At 44.7% G+C, this 22,963-nt stretch overlaps 1 protein-coding gene across 15 annotated transcripts in view; it reads right to left on the reverse strand.

Moving 5' to 3' along the window:
* Positions 1–22,963, reverse strand: part of eps15l1a (epidermal growth factor receptor pathway substrate 15-like 1a) — a 504,393-nt gene that overhangs the window by 182,385 nt on the left and 299,045 nt on the right. For all 15 annotated transcript variants that reach the window (XM_086004995.1, XM_086004999.1, XM_086004998.1 and 12 more), the window contains one exon: positions 7,087–7,166. In XM_086004995.1, coding sequence (XP_085861121.1) covers positions 7,087–7,166 — 80 coding nt within the window. The remainder of the gene's footprint in view (positions 1–7,086; positions 7,167–22,963) is intronic.

Consider the following 22,963-nt stretch of genomic DNA (forward strand, 5'->3'; position numbering starts at 1 on the left):
GGTGAGCTGCACTACAGGTGTGGGTCTCCAGCCCATAATCTGGGACTGTGAGGAGCTCACCGAGAGACCAGTCATTCCGCCTGTGGGGGCAGGAGTGAGAAGGAGTGCCAGGATCCCACGGCCGAGGGTGCCGTGGATGCCTCCTTGCACACCGGTGAACGAAGGAAGCCGGAGTCGTCAGAGGCCCAGGGTCGAGGAGACCTACTGTGGCCACCCGGAGACGGGTGGCGCTGTACATAACTTCTTTCTCTCCTGTCTGTTGCCTTAGCTTGTCTGTATAGTTTGGATTTTAATCGTGTGTAGCTGCGTCTGGAAAGGTGAGGCATCACCCAAGGACAACGATGCATTCTGTGTGTTTTCAGGGAACGCCTAAGCCAGCACGAGTCACAGGGGCGACACCGAGGAATCAGTCGTCTTCGGCTGCACTGGCAGAGACGGACCAACCGTGACCACAGGAGGTGGCAAGCGTCTATCTCCACGAGGGAAGATGGCCTGGATGGCTGGGGTCGAATTCCACCCGGTATTCCAGCCATGACGAGTTCACCTACGGTGAAGCGTTCGTTCCATGCCTGAGAATAGGGGTTACCACCTCCCGCGTTAGGGTAACAGAGGGTAAACGGGTGTGCCTTAGCTGTAGGGGACACATTCCACTGGGAAGGTGATGGTGGCTCAGGAAACTGAGTGCGGATACAGGGGACCAGACAGCTGACTGGGAAAGACTAAGTAATGACACGTACCGGACGATCACGGGTTCGCAGGGAGGAGTGAATGTGTGTTGGGATAAGTGGTGGGAATCTGAGGAAGGGATTTATGTGTGTATGTGGGGGTCGGAAAAGATCTGCCCAGTGGGTGTGTCGATCGCGTTTAGCAGGCGATGGCAGGACGCCGGGGGTGGGATCGGAGTGTGGACTCGTGTGTGATCCCAAAACCCCCGAACACCATCAACGCCAGAGAGCTCATATCATACACCAGGAAGCCCCCGCCCAGAGCCCCGACAGTACAGACGACTGTAGATGGGTGTCCCACCACCACCAGGGGTCCAGGGAATGGGTTGGTGTTAATCCCTACTGACAAAGTGTTGTTTCAGAATGTGCACTACGCCGTGGCATCCGTGATCCTGAACCGGACTGAAGTCCATCTGCCTGTGTGGTGTCCAAGGAAGACGGAGAAGCTTTATGAAGCTCTGTTGAAAGTGAGGTTTCAGGAATTTTATGAACTGGACTATGGAAACGTAGAGAAAGGACAGCTTTATAATCTGAATGTTGGGGGTAGTGTGGGGTCTGGGAGGCAGAGAAGAGGGACCTGGAACGATGTAGCCACAGAGTTCAGTACAGGAACAGATATTATTAATAGTATGGATGATGCACAACTCCAGATGCAGATCACTGGGTTAAAGAACCAACTGAGTAAGGTTCTAGGGGAAGAGAATACAGTGGTGGGTTCAGAACTTCATGAGGACCAGGCAATAACCGCTCATTTAAAGGTTGTCATTGCGGAGCTGGAGAGGCATGCTAAAACTGTCAATGATTTGATACGGGAGGACAGGAACACCTCAGAGCAGGCTGCACGGAATGAGGTGTGCATGTTGTATGGAGCATGGTTGCTGGGCGAGGGCCACAGTAACCTGGAGGACCTGAGGCACGGTCGCGTCCCTTCATGGTTAAGCAACAAGCATCGCGCCGCGCTGCACCCATATAGCAATTCGTTGAGCCCGTGCCAGCTTCGTTTAGTCTCTGAAGCCTACCTTGTCCCTGTAGCCATGGTGTGGAGATGCCGGAGTTGGACAGCCTTCAACATGTCATCGATGACGACGAACACCTCGCTAAGGCCATCCCCACGCCTCCACTACTCGCTTTCAAACAGCCGCCTAACCTCAAACAGACCAGCGTTCGCAGCAAATTACCCAGCTTCCAGGAGAACAGCGACCACGACACCACACAACCCTGCCACAGCAACCTCTGCAAGACATGCCAGATCATCAACACAGATACCATCATCACACGTGAGGACACCACCCACCAGGTACATGGTACATACTCATGTGACTCGGCCAACGTTGTCTACCTCATACGTTGCAGGAAAGGATGCCCCGGAGCATGGTACATCGGCGAGACCATGCAGACACTGCGACAACGGATGAACGGACACCGCGCAACAATCACCAGGCAGGAGTGTTCCCTCCCAGTCGGGGAACACTTCAGCAGTCAAGGACATTCAGCCTCCGATCTTCGGGTAAGCATTCTCCAAGGTGGCCTTCGAGACACACGACAACGCAAAATCGTCGAGCAGAAACTGATAGCCAAGTTCCGCACCCATGAGGACGGCCTTAACCGAGATCTTGGGTTCATGTCACGCTACATGTAACCCCACCTGATGCAGGGTCATCCAGACTCGAGTCGACATTGGCTTGTTCTCTCTACACAGATGCGGCTGGACCTGCTGTGATTTCCAGCCAAAAAAAATGTTTTTTGTCTGTTTTTTTGTTTTTCATACAGACCCCAGCATCTGCAATATTTGACCCCTTGTGACCCCACCTCATTGTTCTTTGATGTAATGTTTCCCTGACTGACCTGTTTGGACACCATTCACACCTTTGACTGCTGTGATTATCTCTCTGCCGAGGTGCGATAAATGGCAGTTGGAAAGGTTACCTGTAAACATCTGACATGATTCTCTGACTATATAAGCTGTGTCTTTATGCATTTCTCCACTTCACCTGAAGAAGGAGCAGCGCTCCGAAAGCTTGTGATTTCAAATAAAGCTGTTGGACTATAACCTGGTGTTGTGTGATTTCTTACATTTGTCCCTGTAGATTGCGGGTGGTCCAACCATACTATGTGGAGCATTTCAGGTACCCGATTCCTTTCTTGCCGGAACACCTCACTGAGTTAATAAAGAGCGTTGAGCTCTCCCAGAAACATTTTAGAAGTGGGGGAGGAGATCAAAGGGATTGTCTCGCCACCATGGTGGGACATCGGTCTGAGTATAGAGATTCCCCCCTGGATCCGCATCTGTTCCCATGCATTAGTTATCATACAATTGTTGCTTGTAAGCTACTTGTTTTACACCAGCTGCAGGCGACGGAGCCAGATGCTCCAAGCGCGATGGCAAGGGGTGTTAGATCGATCCGGAAAGGTGTAATTCGATTTGTGTTGATGATGGTTTCTCCCTGCAAGGCTTGTAATGTACCAAAGTTCTGTAAGCAAGTGTATTGTATTCTGGTTATAGTTTTGCACTCTGCATTGCGCAATGTGCGCTGTTGCATTTTTTTGTATGTGTGATATGTGCGGTGACTTTTTGGTAACGTCCTGTGGATCTTATTAATGTTCTGTATTTTGTAAGAAGCCGTTTCGCTGATGTTTCGACCCTGTAAAAGGGAACTATGACACCAGTAGGGGGTACAGTTCCGGGGTTTTAAAATGTAAAATCAGGGAAACAGCTTCACTTGTGGGAGACTTTGGCCTTTGCTCTCTCGTCGAGTGATGCTTTGTGGAAAGAAAAGCATCAAACAGGAGACTGAAGAGATCGCAAAGTCTCTAAAGAATGGACTCAGTCGGGAATATTTTGTGGACTTTATGGGATTTTTCTGAGGGTACTTTCCCTGTTATGGGATCACCCTGTGCAGATAAGTGAAAGACTGGTTTGTTAAAACTCCAGAGAACGCATGGCAGTTGGCTGTGACAAAAGAACTGTCAGTCATCCAGAATGTATGGGTTCGCCCGACAGTCCTGGAAAAAGGAAGGGGGTCATTGAACTTGATTAGAAAGGCCACTCTAATATGCAAAAGAACTTCTTACCTCCATCTCAGAAGAAAGCAGAACAATGAACCCACTGGCCTCAGCCAGCCGAAAGGGAGCCATTTTTTTCCCAACACAAAGACCGAAAGATATGTCCCAGACTTAGGGCCATTAATCCAATACACATGGGTCTGAGGATGACTCATCACTGATTAAGCACCAGAGTGCTTAGAAACAATAGGATTTTAAAGATTGGCAGGAAAAGATAGGGACTACTATAAAGATAGATTCTTTTCCACCATTCTAATAATAATAATAATAATCAACTTTATTGTCATTGTTAGTGCACAAGTGCAGTACAACGAAATGTAGGCTTGCGGCTCCCGAGAGTGTACATTTAGATGAAGACATTTAAACATTCAACATTCATTTGGCTTGTAATACATTAACATATAAACATAATAAAGTGCATTGGCAGATGTGCAGGCTTTAGAGTTTATTTGTGGAGTTCAGTAGGATGACAGCCCTGGGAAAGAAGCTGTTCCTAAATCTGGTCGTTCGGGTGCGAATGCATCTGTAGCGTCTCCCAGATGGCAGGAGGGCGAACAGACTGTGGCTGGGGTGGGTAGGGTCTTTGATGATGGTCCGTGACCTCCGTAAACAGCGTTTCTGGTATATGTGCTCTATGGTCGGTAGCCGGGTGCCGATAATGCGTTGGGCAGTTTTGACTACCCGCTGCAGGGCTTTCATGTCATAGTAGCTACAGCTGCCATACCATACTGTGATACAGTTCGTCAGGATGCTCTCTATTGTGCAGCGGTAAAAGTTAGAGAGGATCAGGGGTGACAGGTTACATCCCTTCAGCCTCCTTAGGAAATATAGGCGCTGCTGGGCCTTCTTCACCAGAGAGGAGGTATTGAGGGACCAGGAGAGGTCTTCCGTGATGTGGACTCCGAGGAACTTAAAGCTGTCCACCCTTTCCACCACAGCCCCATGGATGTGGATGGGGGTGTGACTTCCGCCTTTAGACTTCCTGAAGTCCACAATGATTTCTTTGGTTTTCTTGATGTTGAGGGCCAGGTTGTTATCGGCACACCACTTCACGAGATGCTGGACCGCCTCCCTGTAGGCTGACTCATCGTTGTTGGTGATCTGGCCTACCACCGTGGTATCATCCGCAAACTTGATGATGGTGTTGGAACCATGAACAGCCACACAGTCGTGGGTGAAGAGGGAGTAGAGGAGGGGGCTCAGCACACATCCTTGTGGGGCCCCCGTGTTCAGGGTCAGGTGGGGGGGGGGGGGGGGCGGGAGGTGTGGTTACCTAATTTGACAGACTGGGGTCTGTTTGTTAGGAAGTCCAGGGTCCAGTTGCAGAGGGAAGTGTTCAGGCCAAGAGTGTGGAGTTTGGTGGCCAGCTTGTTGGGGACGATAGTGTTGAATGCTGAGCTGTAGTCTATGAACAGCATTCTGATGTAGGTCTCTTTACCGTCTAAGTGATTCAGTGCAGAGTGTAGAGCAGTTGTGATTGCATCCTCCGTTGATCTGTTTCTCGCTCCCTGCTCCTACAAGATCGAACTAACAAGAAGTACCAGAGAAGCCGACGAGTGGCGAGATCGAAAGCGACCGTGTGTGGGGGTGAGCATAGTCTCTCAGAAATGAAACTTTTGGGCTATTCTGGGGTGGGAGCTTCATTTGGTTCAGCCAGGCGAAGGGGTTTATGCGACTGGGTAATTCGCTGGTAGGGGTGGAATTAGAGTCCACCATAGCAATAAGGGAATTACTGCTTGTTATAGTCTCCAGTTTTGTACTGTATGTATGTTGATTGTAATCTGGATTTTATTCTCCACAGGGATAGTAATTTCGTTTAGTAGTGCATGTTTTAGCCAGTGTATGTTAGACCAAATAATTACAAGTTTGATTTTTCACCGAAGCTTCCTGTCCGTGACTTATTTCATTTGCACTCTGAATAATAATTCCCAAGTATAGAACTTTCATAAGGCGGGGGGGAGCCGAACCGTCCGTCTAGCAATTGGGCTAGGATCAAAAAACGTTTACATCTCTTGGCGACCAGCGGCAGGACCTGGGTTAAAGGAGTGTAAAAATGCCTACAAGCAGGACATTGTTTCTCAAGACAGATCCTGACCTTGCTATTCACCACTTCAACATCACCCAATATTCTCATTCCAACCTTGCTGTCTACGATCTCCTACACTATTCCAAACAATCCAAACGCCAGGAACATCTCTCTTCGGCATTTTGCAGCCATCGAGTCCTAAGCCTGACTTCAGCAACTTCAGACCTTAGCTGTTTTCTACATTTATCTGCCCGTTTCTCCCATCCACCTTCCATTTAATGCCCCTCAATCTTGGAGCAATTTCTCTGCCTCTTCATCTTCCCAAGGCTTTCTCACTGACTGACTGAGATGATCTTTGGATTTCACCCCATCAGCTTTTCACCTTTTTACAGATTTTATAAAAGTCTATTCACAGACTATTAAACCTGTGACCTGCTCCATTATGATGGGAGCCTACACATCTGACTCTTGATTATTCTTTTACCTGTTTCTCTCCCCTTTTCTTTGTTCAGTGCTAAGGGCTCGCTGACCTTTCGGTTTCCATGTCTGGCAATGGGTCTACACTCGAGACGTTGGCCTATCTTTTCGCTTTTTAGAAGTGGACTTGTGAGTTTCCTGTTTTTATGCTGAACGTTCAATGTCCCCCTAGAACTACACACAATGATTCACTTAACACAGGAGGCAAGCAGAAGGGGCAACCCACACAGTAGAAATAAAATTGCACAGGTGGAATATCTCTTCATTCCCCCCTCCCCCAATGCTGTGACAAGGCACTGAGTAGATGGCAAGTACTTTGTCATAAAGGAGGTTGGAAAATTGCAGCCTGCTGAGCTGCTCTCGCACATCTGCTGGCAACTGCTTCACAGGCAGCCTGGGAAAGGTTGTCCGTCTCTCAGTCAAGGGGAGGTGTATGACCTATCTATAATATATGCTGTGTATATTACGCACACGTATTTAGGCATCGCCATTCTGCCATAAGAAATAAAAGCAGGAATAGGCCACTTGGCCCCTCGAGGTGGCACCTCGACAGAAATTTCCAATTCTAAAGCTACCCATCACAGTCACACCTGCATCTGCACATTTCTACCACTAGACGGAACTTGATCAGCTCCAGAAGCTGCCAATCCCAAAACCCATACCTACAGCATCCCTGCTGCACTCCGAGGGTAATTTCCTTCGTCCTGACTTTCTGTGGCCAACGCTAGGGGTGTTCCACTACAAAGGAGTTAATTTGGTAAATAATCGTACTGTGAGACCCAAATTATATATTACCTTGGACATCTGGGTGAAGTCTGCAAAACCTCCACTCCCAAAGGCACTGCTTCCAAAGGGGTCCAACGTCCCAAATGGATCTGTAAGCATTTACAACAAACCGGTTATAAATTCTGTCAGCAATACTAAATATCTTCATTATACTCCCCAAAGTGTGACCCTCTCTCCAATTAGAGGGCTTTAAAAAAAAATTAGCTTTAAATTAAAGCTTGTATTTTCTAAACAGTATTTCACTCATGGTAAGCAGGGCTGTAATGCTGAATATTACACATTTGTACCGTGCTCCATTAAAATTTATCAACAGCCTAGCAGAAAGTGTATTAAATGTTACCGTTGAGTAAAACAAAACCCACTATAAATACAAGGCGCTGGGGATAAAATCTCAACTGTTGGGAGTTTAATGGTTTGTCCCACTGCTCAATGTGACTTTTTGAAAGAGTGGGCACCATTACTTTCAGTGATAGCAAGAACCTCCCACAAATGACCTCATTGTGACTCTGAATGCAAAACCTCATTTCTACTGGGAATAATAATCTACTCCCCAACACAGAAACAACACCCCCACCCGCCCTCCCCCCACCCGACCCCACAAAAAACATGAAATATTAAATGCGACTCCGAGAAAACCCTTCGTGCTTTCACACTGCTGGGAAATTCGGTTTTCAAAACTCAACTTCTCATTCAGACTCTGCAATTGCAGTTGCAAAACATGACCCATGTAGTGAACATTCGCTCCGGTTCGCCTGCCAGTGCCATACGCGTTGGCGAATCGCACAAGCACGCGATCAACTGCCGACAACAGGAGCATGAAAAATGTTTCACAGCTTTTTAAATGAATTTTTTTTTTTTTTTTTTTTTTTTTTTTTTACAAGTTTTCACTTTTTAATCAGATAGTGCGAGAGAAGTAAACTAAATCACAGGGAAGGGATGATCTGTGACAGTAAAACCACGTCTTACGAGTCCAGCCTTCACTCAACAACAACTTGCATTTATATAGCGCCTTACTTTCATTAGTGTACTATCATGTCGACCACTGCTACATCATGCAAAGTTCTGCAGCAAAAACACAGTTTTACAATTTTTTGATTCTACTCCAAAACTCAGAGGGTTAAATCAATTTGTTCTCAAGAAACCTCTTCAAAAACTTAACAGAAAGGCACCAGAATGGTACTAACCTATAATTAGTGTATAATTAATCTCACAGCTGCTCAACATTCTATAAATGACACCATATGTAATAGAGGTAGCTGAATAAATAGAATCCACTTTTTTTTTTAAAATAAAGTGCCATGCTTTTCCTGTTATTGTCACTTTCTGCTCATCACTGCTTTCAGTTTCTCAGCCAAAAGGATGCAGAGTGTGAACAATAATGAGGCTTCGCTCTGCTGTACAGCAATCTGGCAACTTCCACTCAGAACAAACCACTTCACAATTACACTGCTAGAAAAATCACATCGACTGCTTTTTTATTTCCTCGATAATCCTACTGCAGTTTTGTGGCGATTATAAATCGGCTATTCTTTCATGTTGAGAGGTACGAACACACTATTTGTAGTCTAGGCAAAGGATGATGAAATGAAACATTACAGGAGTGGACAGTACAAGTGCTGAAAGCACCAATTTATATTTTAAAAGACCAATTTCATGAAAACTGATTTAATCTGGACCAAAAGGTGATTAGATAACAATTTGTATCTCTATTTGAACTGGATGGGGTGCTAATCAAGCAGACTGCTTTGTCCTGGATAGTGTCGAGCTTCTTGAGTGTCGCTGCAGCCGCACCCATCCAGACAAGTGGAGAGTATTCCATTACACTCCTAACTTGTGCCTTGTAGGTGTGGAGAGGCTTTGGGGAATTAGGTGGTGAGCCACTTGCCACAGAATACCCAGCCTCTGACCTGCTCTAGTAGCCTTGGCATTTTATGTGGCTGTCCAGGTGGGTTTCTGGTCAATGGTGACCCACAGGATGTTGATGGCGGAGGCACACCATACTTAACAAGAGCAGCGTATATAAGGGGTGAAATGCACCAGATTAGTATGTATGGGAAGGAATCAATATGGCCAAACATGCTTTACTCACCAAGCTTAAGTGTCATCTTTTGGATTTGTTTTTTGCGGTAACCTATCCTAGGGCAAGGACCCAAGTGCACCTGCCACCAAGTGCACCTGCCAGTGCATCATCCAAGTAGCCTTTCCTTGTGTGTGAGCTTAGACAGTGAATGCCAGACCGCATGGGCATCAAAGCTGAACCGGACACCTAGATAGATGCACTTTCTAGAATGGTGAACAGGAGAAGGAAACCCTGGCTTATTTCCTCTTTCCTAGCCAAAGAAAACACGAACCATAGTGGCTCTGTTTTCTTAATTTATTTTTGGGATATGGGGGACACTGGTAAGGCAGCATTTAATGCCCATCCTGTAGTGTCCGTGTGTAGATAAAGACACTGAAGACAGGAGTTGGTTCATAGGTATTTACTAAGCAAGTCTGGGGGGGGGTTCTAAAGGATGTACACAATACACAGGCTTATATAGCCCAAGTGGCAATTACCGGCATTACGCACACCTGGGGCTCTTAAAGGCATATACACCACAATTCCTCCCCTTCTAGCTAACTAGTACATCATATTTTAAGTAATTATTAATTACATGTTATATGCAAAATAATATACATTGCTGTATTAATTAATTATAAGTTAGTCTCTCAGGAGGCTTCCTGACTCGGTCCGGATAACGCCTCGGGGGTGTAGCAGTTTCTGGTGGTGTAGTAGGTTCTTCTGGCAAGGCTGATTCGGCTTGAAGGCCAGTGTCGGGTTCATCGGGTTCCAGTATCACCGGATCGGAGGTAGATATGGGTATCTCTACTTCATCGTTAGATGTATAGCGTGGTGGTGTAGGTTGTCCCTTTTCGGATGACTTGATGATTTGGTCAGCATGGCGCCTTATTATGCTTTCTCCGATGTCCACGGTATACATCAGTGGTCCTAGTCGTGTGCAGATAGTTCCAGGCTGCCATTTCTCGGTACGGTAGTCCCGGGCCAAAACCGGTTGGCCTATCTGGAAGGCCCTAGTTGGCCTTTCATTCATGCCCTGAAACTGCCGGTTCTCCACGTCCCTTCGGATGTTGGGCTTGACCAAATCCAGCCGGCATCTTAGGTTTCTATTGTAGAACATCATGGCGGGAGTTTGGTTTGTAACCATATGTGTTGCATTCCTATATGCAAATAAGAAGTTATCCACCTTGTGCTGAAGTTTTATGTCTTCATTACCCATGGCCTTCTTGAAGGTCTGGACAAACCTTTCAGCCAATCCATTGGTGGCGGGATGGTATGGGGCGGACGTGTAGTGCTTTACCCCATTGTTCTTTAAGAACTTTCTGAATTCTTCGGACACAAATTGCGGTCCATTATCAGAACATATCTGTTCCGGCAGCCCATTCCTGGCAAATATGGTCCTCAATACTGTGATGGTTTTTTCCGTGGTGGTGGAGGACATCTTTATTACCGCCGGCCACTTGGAGTGTGCATCAACTGCGATTAAGAACATTGAGTCCATAAATGGACCAGCAAAGTCGATGTGCACCCTTTGCCAGGGAGATGAGGGCCACTCCCATGGATGTAGAGGGGCCTGTGGCGGACCATTTTGGACCTTCTGGCATCCTAGGCAGCTCTTGGTCATGTCTTCGATGTCTCCATCGATACCTGGCCACCATACAAACGCCCTAGCTAGGCTCTTCATTTTCACTCCACCCAGATGCCCCTCGTGAAGCTCCTTTAGCACTTTATCCTGGAGTTTGGGTGGAATCACCACTCTGGATCCACACATCAAGGTTCCTCGGCACACTGACAGCTGTTCTCTTCTTTGCGAGAATGCTGGCAACAGTGGTTCGCCATGTGCTGGCCATCCCTTCATTGTTAAATCGTAGACCCGTGAGAGAGTAGGGTCATTTCTGGTCTCCCTTTCAATGGCAGAATTTGTCACCGGTAGACATTCCACTATGGTAGAGTGGAATATCTCTACTGGGTCTACTGTAGGTGCCTCTTCTATCGTTGGCAACGGCAGGCGCGATAAACCGTCAGCATTCCCATGCTGTTTTGACCCTTTGTATTCAATGTTGTATTGGTGTGCCCCTAGAAAAAGGGACCACCTCTGTAGTCTTTGTGCCGTCATAATGGGGACACCTTTCTTAGGGTTGAATATGGAGATGAGGGGTTGATGGTCAGTCAGCAAGGTAAATTTTTGTCCGTGTAGGTAATGGTTGAATTTCTTCACTCCCCATACCAGGCTGAGTGCTTCCCTGTCTATCTGGGAATAGTTACGCTCAGCTGAGTTCAATGAGCGTGACGCAAAAGCTATCGGCCGTTCCGAGCCATCAGGGAATCTATGGGACAATACCGCTCCTATGCCGTAAGGGGATGCATCGCACGCCAGTCTGATTGGTAGTGATGGGTTGTAATGAGCCAAAACTTTCTCGGATGTGATTAAGTCTTTACATTTATGGAAGGCACGTTTAGTCTTCGTTCCATTTCCAAATCACTCCTGTGTGTAGAAGATCATTAAGAGGGTGTAGAATAGTTGATAAGTTCGGTAAAAATTTATGATAGTAATTTATTAATCCCAGGAATGACCTCAATTGTGAAACATTTTCAGGTGCTGGGGCTTTTATAACTGCTTCAATTTTTTCAGGTGACTTATGCAACCCTTCCTTATTAATTATGTGGCCACAATATGATATCTGATTTTGGAAAAATTCGCACTTGGGGCGATTTGCTCGTAGGCCCCGTTCTTTCAGCCTAGTGAGCACCTGCTCCAAATTGGCAAGGTGCTCGTTGTCGTTTTCTCCTGTTATAAGGATGTCGTCTAGGTAACACTGAGTCCCCGGAATCCCTTGCAGGACTTGCTCCATAGCTCTTTGCCAGATAGCTGGAGCTGATGCGACTCCAAAAACCAGTCGATTGTACTGGTACAGGCCTTTGTGTGTGTTTATTGTGAGATACTTTTTAGAGGTCTCCTCAACCTCCATCTGTAGATATGCCTGTGCCAAGTCAATTTTTGTGAAACATTTTCCTCCGGATAGTGAGGCGAAAATATCTTCTATCCTCGGAAGAGGATACTGTACCGTGTGAAGGACCGGGTTTACAGTCACCTTAAAGTCCCCACAGATGAGAATTTTTCTCTGTTCCTCAGAGTTATTTTTCAATGCTTTTTTCATGACTGGAACGATGGGTGTTGCCCATTCGCTCCAATCTATTTTGGATAATACGCCTGCCTTTTCCAAATTCTCCAGCTCTGCCTCGACTGCCGGACGTATTGCGTATGGCACCGGTCTTGCCTTAAAAAATTTTGGAATTGCTGCATCTTCCACTTTTATTGAGGCGGTGATGCCTTTCAAGGTTCCTAGTTTCTCTTGAAACACTTCTTTGGCGTTGGCCAAGATGTCTTTTAATCGTTCAGGTATGATGTCATCCTTGTTTTTTTCCTTACTGGTCACCGTCAGTGCCTGAATGGAGTGCCAGTCTAAACGTATCTTCCTTATCCATTCACGTCCCAACAACGGTGGACCACCATCTTGTAGAATGTATAAATACAACTTTTGTATTTCTTTGCCGTTGTATACCACAGGCACCTTTATTTTTCCTTTGGGGTATACTTTCTGCTGTTTTTAAGATAATGGATGTGTCTTTTAGAGGTATATGCGAAAATAGCCTCTCGTAATCTCGTCGATTTATTACGGTTAGAGCTGATCCTGTATCTAGCTCCATTTTAACTGGGGACCCTGCTATTATGAGGGTAACCCAAATGGTCTGGTAATCTTCATTGGCAATTACATTATGTAATTTGAGAGAGCTTAGTCTCTTGTTCCCGGAGTCGCTATCGCTCTTCTGGTCTTTGGAGCTACTGTCCGTCATCATTTGTACCTTTCTGTGCTTTTCCTTATTGATTCTTTTCCCGTTAGTGGATTTTTTATTTTCAGATCGGCATACACGTGGAATGTGTCCCATCTTTCCGCATCGCCTGCATGCTTTTTCTTTGAACCAGCAATCCCTCTGGTCATGGTTGGATCTGCCGCAGCGATAACATCTCTCGAAACCCCGTGTCATTTCATGGGTGCCGAAGTCCTGTGGCCTTTGCTGTATCTTTGCCGCTCCTATTGCACTGAAAGCCTTGTCCAGTGTTAAATCTTTTCCAGAAGATACCTTTTTTTGTGTTTCTACACTTAGGGGATCGCAGATGAATTTGTCTTGCAGAGAATCTGCCAGTCCTGCCTCGAATTGGCAGTGTAGGGTATCAACAATCTCCTCAAAATTCTTGTCCATCGGTTCGGCTGGAGTGATTAAGTTGCGTAACAGCTTGTATGTTTCTGCGCCCATTAGATCCAGAAGCACTGAAGCTTTTTTTTCATCTTCAATTCCATTTGCGGTGCAAAACAGCTCCACTCTTTCTACATATGTGGTCCAATCCTCTATCTTGTTATCAAAAACATCAATATTGCCAAAGTTAGGCTCTGTTTCGTTATCAAAAGCATCAATATTGCCAGACTTAGGCATTTCAAAAAAAAAATGGTGCTTCCCGCGCTTTTTTTTTTTCTCTGTAGCAACGATATGGCGCTTCCTGCGCTTTCCCGCCGCTGCTACCGATAACAACGCTGTTTTACTGTGGTTTCCGTTTATTCACTGTTGGAGACTCGTTCCCGACGGAGGTCTAAACGCTGACCTGCTTGCCGCGCCGGCCGTCTCCCGAGTGCACCCTCCCAGTCCGTTATTGCTTGCCTCCGATTTCGCTGCCTGTCTCAGCTGTAGAGCCCGCCGCTGGAGCCCCAGCCTGACGCCCAGGAAGGATTAGCGCAGTACCTGCCACCAGCTTGGCCAGCTGGTGAAACCACAGTTTCTATTACTTCCTTGAGTCTTCTGGACGCTGGAGGAATCGATGTCCTTGAGGTGCTGCCGAATTGCAGGTAAGTCCGTTTCCACTTCGTCGCCACTGTAGTGTCCGTGTGTAGATAAAGACACTGAAGACAGGAGTTGGTTCATAGGTATTTACTAAGCAAGTCTGGGGGGGGGTTCTAAAGGATGTACACAATACACAGGCTTATATAGCCCAAGTGGCAATTACCGGCATTACGCACACCTGGGGCTCTTAAAGGCACATACACCACAATTGCTCTTAAAGGCACATACACCACACATCCCTAGTTGCACTGAGGGCATTATGAGTCAACCACACAGTGTGGACTGAAGTCACATTTAAGCAGATTGGCTAACCATGCCAGGTTCCCTTCCCTGAGGACATTAGTGAACTACTTGGAGATTTTATTTTTTAACAACTTCCACGATCATTTTGTTGGCCTTCGTAGCGAGAGGGTTTGAGTACAGGAACAAGGATGTCTTGCTGCAGTTGTACAGGGCCTTGGTGAGACCACATCTTGAGTATTGTGTGCAGTTTTGGTCGCCTTATCTGAGGAAGGATGTTCTTGCCATGGAAGGAGTTCAGCGAAGATTCACCAGGCTGATACCTGGGATGGCAGGTATGACGTATGAGGAGAGATTGGGTCGATTGGGCTTGTACTCACTGGAGTTTAGAAGAATGAGAGGGGATCTCATTGAAACTTATAAAATTCTGACAGGACTGGACAGCCTAGATGCAGGGAGGATGTTCCCGATGGTCGGGGAGTCCAGAACCAGGGGTCACAGTCTAAGGATAAAGGGTATGCCATTTCGGACAGAAATGAGGAGGAATTTCTTCACCCAGAGAGTGGTGAACCTGTGGAATTCTCTACCACAGAAGGCAGTAGAGGCCAATTCATTAAATATATTCAAGAAGGAGTTGGATATATTTCTTAAGGCTAAAGGGATCAAAGGATATGGGGAGAAGGCAGGGACAGGGTACTGAATTTGGATGATCAGCCATGATCACACTGAATGGCGGAGCAGGCTCGAGGGGCGGAATGGCCTACTCCTGTTCCTATCTTCTATGTTTCTAATGTTTCTATGTTCTGGTGCCAGCCAACAAAATGACCAGATTTACTGAATCCCAGCTGGGGTATTGCACTCAATTCTGAGTACCACACTTTAGGAAGGATGTCAAGGCCTTAAAGATGGTGCAGAGGAGATTTATCAGAATGGTACCAGGTTTGGAAGACTTCAGTTACATGGAGAGACTAGAGAAACTGGGGTTGTTCTCCTCAGAACAGAGTAGGTTATGAGATTTGATAGAGGTGTTCAAAATCATGTAGAGTTTTGATAGAATAAATAAAGAGAAACGGTTCCCAGTGGCAGAATGGTCAGTAACCAGAGGACACAGTTTTAAGGTGATTGGCAAAAGAACCAAAGGTCACGAGGAGGAAAAAAAATGACACAGCGAGTTATGATGATCTGGAATGCACTGCCTGAAAGGTGGTGGAAGCAGATTTAATAATAACTTTCAAAAGGGAATTGGATAAATACTTGAAGGGAAAAAATACAGGGCTCTGGGGAAAGAGCAGGAGAGTGGTACTAACTGGAGAGCTCTTTCAAAGAGCCGGCACAGGCACACTAGGCCAAATAGCCTCCTTCTGTGCTGTATCATTCTATGATTCAATTTCGCAGCTTGTCAAATTGTGATGTGAAACTTAGACCTCTGGGTTGCTTGTCCAGTACCATAACTGCACTAGCGTACTTCGTTAAAATAAGTTGAATACAAACATATGAAAAGATGGACAAGGAAAGACATCTAGTCCATCAAGCCTGTCCCATCCAGTTGATGGTGAAAGCTCATGCTCCACAGACCCAACCCCACACAACGCTATCTCAGTAGAGACAAAAAAGACGGAGGAAAATGCCTGCAGCCAATTCAGAAAGAACTGGAAAATTCCTCTCCAATTCCTCTAAAGCAATCAAGGAGACTGCAGTGGCTTGTGACTCGTTACAAACACGGCTAACAAGAAAGACTTGCATTTATACAGTGACTTTCACAACCTCAGGACGTCCCAAAGCGCTTTACAGCCAATGTAGTACTTTTGAAATGTAGTCGCTGTTGTAATGTAGAAGCTTACTTCCTATCGTTGGAAAAGTCCTCTACTCTCAAAAACCTGGCTAGTTCCCATTTGAAGAACTGCAGCAACCCTATATTCACTACGTGTCAGCAATCAACTCAGCACAGACCAGGGTGGAACTGGGACCTTCCTGGGTTGGAGAGCTATGGGCAATATTTTAAAGCTGTGTTCTTCCCCCTCTGAACCAACCAGGAATTATATAAAATTACAGGATTCACCCCAAGAAGTCCATCTAGAAATCAAATTTGTCTCAACAAATTAGAAATAAAATCTGAACAATGCAGAATCATCAAAAGTGGCCTGTTTGTGCTGTATATTCTATATAATTATGTGTTTAAAAAAAATCCAATTCAACAGATTTTGAAAATTTCAAGAAAAGCAACCATAAAAGTTTATGTAAACCATTCTTAATTTATCTTTGTGAATTGAGACAAAGTTCTTCTTACAAAAGTCATCTTCTTTGGGAGAATGTGCAACTCTATTCAGAAAGCTACACAGGATTAAAAGGAGGCAACAGGAAGCTACCCTACCCACTGCAGAGCACAAATTGGACCGTGTGCTCCCGAATCAACTTTCAAACACGCTGTTGTACAGATCTACAACACACAGGAATCCAGCAGCACATAAAACTGCCACAGGATTACGGTTCTTTTTGAGGCAGGCTCCAAGAATGGTGTGAACTCGAGGCTTGCTGGTTTTGTGAATTTCCTGCAGTGCTGCTTTCCAACTGTCAACAGCAAGTGACAAGAGCGACTGCGAGAGAAAGGAAGAATCACGAATAATCGACCGTATGCTCAGTGAACAGAAACCCCAAACCTAAACCCACACTCCTAGCAACTGAACTTTTAGCTGCAAGTTTCCAGTTACACTTCCCCAGATTATATATTTTGGCATGTTTAGTGTGCAGGCACTATTCATTATTCTGTGAAAGTTACACAAATAGAGCAAACCATTTTACACTTCAGAAAAGATTCTATGACAGAGCTATGGAATAAATTGTGCAAAAGGTTTCAGTGATAGTTTCTGTCAATTCATGACTAAAATGGGTTGGTCACAGAAAAGGAACCCCACTCCTGAAACTCACTGACGAGCAGCATTTTACAAGGTTACAAGGAACTGTTTTGAAAGCTGTACAGCCATACCACGTAGGGTTAACTTTTGGTTCATTTAGTGAAGCGCTCTGTCCACTACCATATGTTTTGCTAATTTGATTCCATGCAACAGTCAGCATTAAAATACGTAACCTAATGAGTGGAACAAAACTTCCATCAAGATATCAAAATATCAAATATAATTGAAACCTATAATCCCACAGTAAATTTCATAAACTCTCTCCTTATATAAACAGAGCCTTAAACAGAACAGTGTGCGCATTGTTATTAAATGTTTGTGTAGGATCTTAAAGTTATGTTCCTCTGATAGCTCAGTGATTGAACACGGCCCAGAGCTTTGTCGATCAGGAAGATCCTGGGATTTATCTTTATTCTGTGCATGCTTTGGCAGGTTTCTCTCCTCCTTACCCGACGTCATTGCCTCTTTGCTGGGCTACGATTCCACAGTTAGCAGTCAACCTTTCTGTACCGTGTCCATGTGTGAGCCTCAGCAGTGTTGGCAAACAGTCTGAAGGCAGGGGCATCACAACTGAGCTTGATCTTGTCCTCACTCAACGTCTTAGGATTGTAGAGGACTGGAAAAGACCATTTCGGCCTATTAGGCCAGCAATCAAGAGCCAGGACATTGAACCATTTTTCCTTGCCTAACCCAGAGCATTGAAACTAACTAGAAATAAAATTAGCAATGGTTCCCACTGCTATCCAATGATCCCTGCTGGCAACGTGCCCATCAATAAATGTCAGGTGTACACCTGAAGAATGGCCATGGTGTGAAGCACCAGAAATGAGCAGGTGTCCGTGGAGCTGTACCCTAGCCTTTGGGGAGGAAATTTACAGGACAAAAGTTACATTCAAGAAAATATAACTTTGAAATTATTCATTTCTAATACTAATGCTTTGTTCTGCTTATCCCAAATTCACCAAATATGGCTCATTTTATATCCTTCCAACTGACCACAAATAGAACACTGAATGTGCAAGGAACAAATATCAAAAGACAGATGAGTTAACCCTTTATCATGTAAACCTAAACAAAATAGAAAGTTACCTTGCACAGCAACAACCTGCAAATATATACCTTCCTTAAGGTCCCCAATGAGATTCACCGAGGAGAAACAGACACGAAGAAGCAGTGGAAAGTTAGGGAGGCAAACAGAAGCAATAGCAAAGGGATAAGACTCGAGGAGATTTTTGAATACGGGAAGAAACAGCAAGGTGGAGAGGTTTAAGAAGAAAGCTCCCGAGTGAAGGGCTGACACAGTTGAAGGCCCTACCACTGATTGTGAAGTGGAGGGATGGATGGGAGAATGAGAGTGAAGGAGAGGACAGAAGCTCGCACCAAACAGAATTATGCACAAGTTGCCATATTCTGAAATTGGATTTGAAAATAAACATTCAAACAAGTTACGTTGGTATATTCCATTGTGATCAGAACCACATCACTTATCTTATGCTTACACAACCTGCATTAAACTGGTTTCTACTTTTTCTTTATAAAACCCTTCTCCCACCAAAAAAAACAACAGAACCCCCAAACAAATTGCTGTGTAAGTTCTGACTTTTGTGACAAAAATATATATATACATTTATTAATGAATAATAATGCAACACTGATAACACCTCATGATCGTGAAGACTCAACTCCGTGAGTATAAACCGCAGCTTTGATACTTTAAGTCATCTCCCATATACCACGGCTGCAAACTTGGCTTTCATCATTCTGCTGCATACTAGAAAGTGTGAACACGCTGAACCACAAGAGTTGGTAACAAGTACTGGCCGTTTCTGGAAGTATTACATTCAGTTAGCCGAAAAAAAGGCCAGTGTGAATGAGGTTTACTCTCTATCCAGCCCAAGTTCCACGCGACCTCAAAATGCTTGATACTGACCCTGGGGCAAAATGTAGAGAGCATTCTAGTTCTTAGCATCAACATCCCTCATATTAATTAGCACAAAAAATGACCAGAAAAAAATGAGTATTAAAAATTGAGGAAGTACAAAGATAAATTTAGAAAATAGTCAAGAGAAAGCATTGCTGAAAGATGATATGTGAAATTCGTGGTATTCTCAAATCTTGAGAACCAAATCAGTTCTTAATTCATTATATGGACAAAATACTTTTACTGTGGTGTTGGGATCCCTCCCCTAGGACTCGGTTATTTAGCATTCATTGTGGATTATTATTATGTTTATATAACAGCACGAACAGAGAGTATGGCTAATACATCTTCAGAAACCATCTCCTTATATTTAATATTGAAACATTTCAATATTTACCTACCACGTTAGTGTTTTCCTTAGTGAGCTGAGAATTATCATAAAAATAGCAACATGTTAAGCGTGCCAGGGTCAGTTAAGGCAGAATGAGAGCTATACCGAGGTTCATGCCTGGGGTCCTGCAACCTCCTCTCAATAACTATTCCAGTGCTTTCTTGCTTACTAGACACTGGGACTCTGCCAGAGAGTCCAGTAAAATGTTGTTAATGTTACCTTGGAACAGGGCTCCCGCCACTCCCAGTAACAAGTCCAGTACTCTGGCAAGTTCACTAAGCCCCCGCAGGTGGTACCTCACAGCTCTGCCACCAGTGGAATCCCCGACTTTGATGCAGCGCTCTAAAGCAGATGCGGCAGCATCGCTGTCTGGAGCGGCACGGAGGAGGCTGGTGGCACCACCAAAAGGAAAGGTTGCCATCACTTCTGGCTGCATTGATGGCTTAGTACATCCACATGGGCAAGCAATACAATTCTTCTCCACCCCACTCCCAGTCATTAAAGAAAGACTTGCATTTATATAGCACCTTTCATGACCTCAGGATGTCATAAAGCACTTTACAACCAATTAAATACTTTTGAGAGGTAGCAGCTAATTTGCACACTGCAAGGTCCCACAAACCGCAATGAGATACTGACCAGATAATCTATTTTAGTGATGTTGGTTGGGGGACAAATGTTGGCCAGGACACCGGGGAGAACTCCCTTGCTCTTCTTTGAATAGTGCCGTGGGGTCTTTTATGCCCACCTGTGAAGGCAGACGGGGCCTCGGTTTCACGTCTCATCTGAAAGACGGCACCTCCAACAGTGCAGCACTCCTTCAGTACGGCAGTGGGAGTGTCAGCCTGGATTTTGTGCTCCAGTCTCTGGAGTGGGACTTGAACCCATGATCTTCTGACTCAGAGGCGAGAGTGCTACCACTGATACCGGCTGACACAGTGGCACATTCAGGAAGGTCTGGCAAACATAAAATCAAGACATAAACCACAATTTTAAAACTGTGTATATGACCTTCAGCCAGAAAGAAAGTGATCTGTAATATGAATGCGACACACAGTAACAAATCCAGTTCTCTATCACCAGGGTGCTACCTGCACTTCATTCAGCAAGGAAGGATGCAAAACATCTGCAGTCAAGTGAAACCACTTAAATTCTTTTGAATATAATAGCAAAATACTGCGGATGCTGGAAATCTGAAATAACAACAGAAAATGCTGGAAATACTCAGCAGGCCAGGCAGCATCCGTGGAGAGAGAAACAGAGTTAACGTTTCAGGTCTGGGACCCTTCATCAAATTCTTTTGAAACCCCTCACAGCACTCCGAACATGCACTGTTAATAATATCTTTCTATTTAAACTATATTTGCTGGCATAGATGTCAACAGGGAGGTAACATTAGTCAGATTTCAATAGCTTCGAAATGTGTCTGCAAAAAGGCAGGAAACATTTTTCACATTTATGCATAACCAGATGAGAGCAGAAAATCGTTGCGGAAAATTATTGCTCAATAATCCATTTGCGAACACACAGTACATATTGTACTGCAAGAAACCAAAGCACAGCCTGACAGAGAATTCAACACCAAAATTACCCTGCCCCTCGTTTTAAAAAGCATGCACTAAAACATTTTGTAGCAAACTTTTTTAATTCGTTCATGGGATGTGGGTGTCGCTGGCAAGGCCAGCATTTCTGCTCGCCAAGGCTTCTTCAGCAGCACCTCCCAAACCCGTGACCTCTACCACCTGGAAGCAGAAGGGCAGCAGGCGCATGGGAACACCATCACCTCCAAGTTCCCCTCCAAGTCACCCTCCAAGTCACACACCATCCTGACTTAGAAATGTATCACCGTTCCTTCATCGTCGCTGGGTCAAAATCCTGGAACTCCCTCCCTAACAGCACTGTGGGTGTACCTTCACCAGATGGACTGCAGCGGTTCAAGGAGGCAGCTCATCATCATCACCACCTTCGCAAGGGCAATTAGAGATGGGCAATAAATGCTGGCCTTGCCAGCGACGCCCACATCCAATGAACGAATAAAAAAATGTTTTAATGCAAGTTGTAAAAATATTATAGCTCCATAAATTTTCACAGTGCATCCACACAAGCAACTACAAGGCAAGGGAACAGGTTTGCGGGGCTGAATGGCCTACTCCTGTTCCAAAACAATATGTATTCTGAAAACATAGGCATTTAGTATATGTCGGTCTGAATTTTTGTCACAACACTTGGTGATTTTGCAAGCAATTTTAAATGATTTGCAGATTTGTTCGGCATCTAAAAATTACATTCAACATTTTTCACTTAAACAATCTACTCCTGATAATAGTCAATTTTCACATGAAAACATTTGAATTTTACGTCAATTTGAATTAAGCAACTAAAATGAAACGGTAATGGGAGTGTTTTTCAGTGCAGTTCAAACTATCCAGGAGTTTAAATTAAGCGACTTTCAGGAGTAAAATGTACACGTTAAATTCTTATAAACTGGTTGAGACACATTAAATTCTTATACGTCTTAAATGGATTACGTTTTCAAAACCGTTTTGCTTTACCACCAGTAAAGGAGGAAGCAGGGAACTGAAAACGACATTTTTTCCCAGGCTGTCAGATATTAAGTGCTTCACATGGAGAAAAAATGTTTCAAATTTCCCCCACTTGCTGTGCCGTGTTTAAGAAATGCAACATGTTCATATATTCTGGCATCGATAACTTTACTATGTTTGTGCTAGTGTGATTATTTGTAAGCTGGACTGTTTGTCAAAAGCATCCAATTGCTTCATCAAAAAATGAGCATAACATTCTATTTTGCCAATAAAAATATTCTGATATTTACAAATATTCTATCACTGCAATACTGTTAAAAATCACTCTGTTTTTATTCTAATTCAAAAACACTACTGTACCAAAGTACCTTCTGCCTGGAATTTTATATTGGATGTCTGTGTGCAATTAAAACCACAATAGACCAATAACTCGAAAGCAGAGGTTGCTTAGAAGCTGCATTTCCACAGCACTAACATTCCTGGACTTGAATGGATGCCCTGGACAACCCAAACCCACTTTGTTCATTCCTGCTTTCCCTGTTAGCTGCACAGCAGGCCAGGAAATTCACAGAAATATCACTTAACAGCCTTGGTGTAAACGGCTCTCCCAAGTTTCCTTTATACAACGCAACAAAATGTACACACTGGCATGTACCATTTTTAAACTGAGTTACAGGGTTAAAGCAGCATCTGTGAGCACACAACTATCATCACAAAATCTGGCGACTGGGGAAAATTGATCTTTCAAGAACAATGTCACAATTTAACATTCTGCTAGGACCCTCCAATCCTCCTCCTGTGGGTTAATATCTATATTGTGTGTCACTTCCAATAAACCACTTGTATGTGGTTTTAAAAAAAAAGTATTTTCAGTAAATCAAAATATTTAACAGAAACCAATGCAGGGAGTCAACAACCTTTTCA

This window comes from Somniosus microcephalus, chromosome 13 (genome assembly GCF_052327205.1).
Source record: "Somniosus microcephalus isolate GS21.2 chromosome 13, FLI_Smic_1.0, whole genome shotgun sequence".
Lineage (NCBI taxonomy): Eukaryota > Metazoa > Chordata > Chondrichthyes > Squaliformes > Somniosidae > Somniosus > Somniosus microcephalus.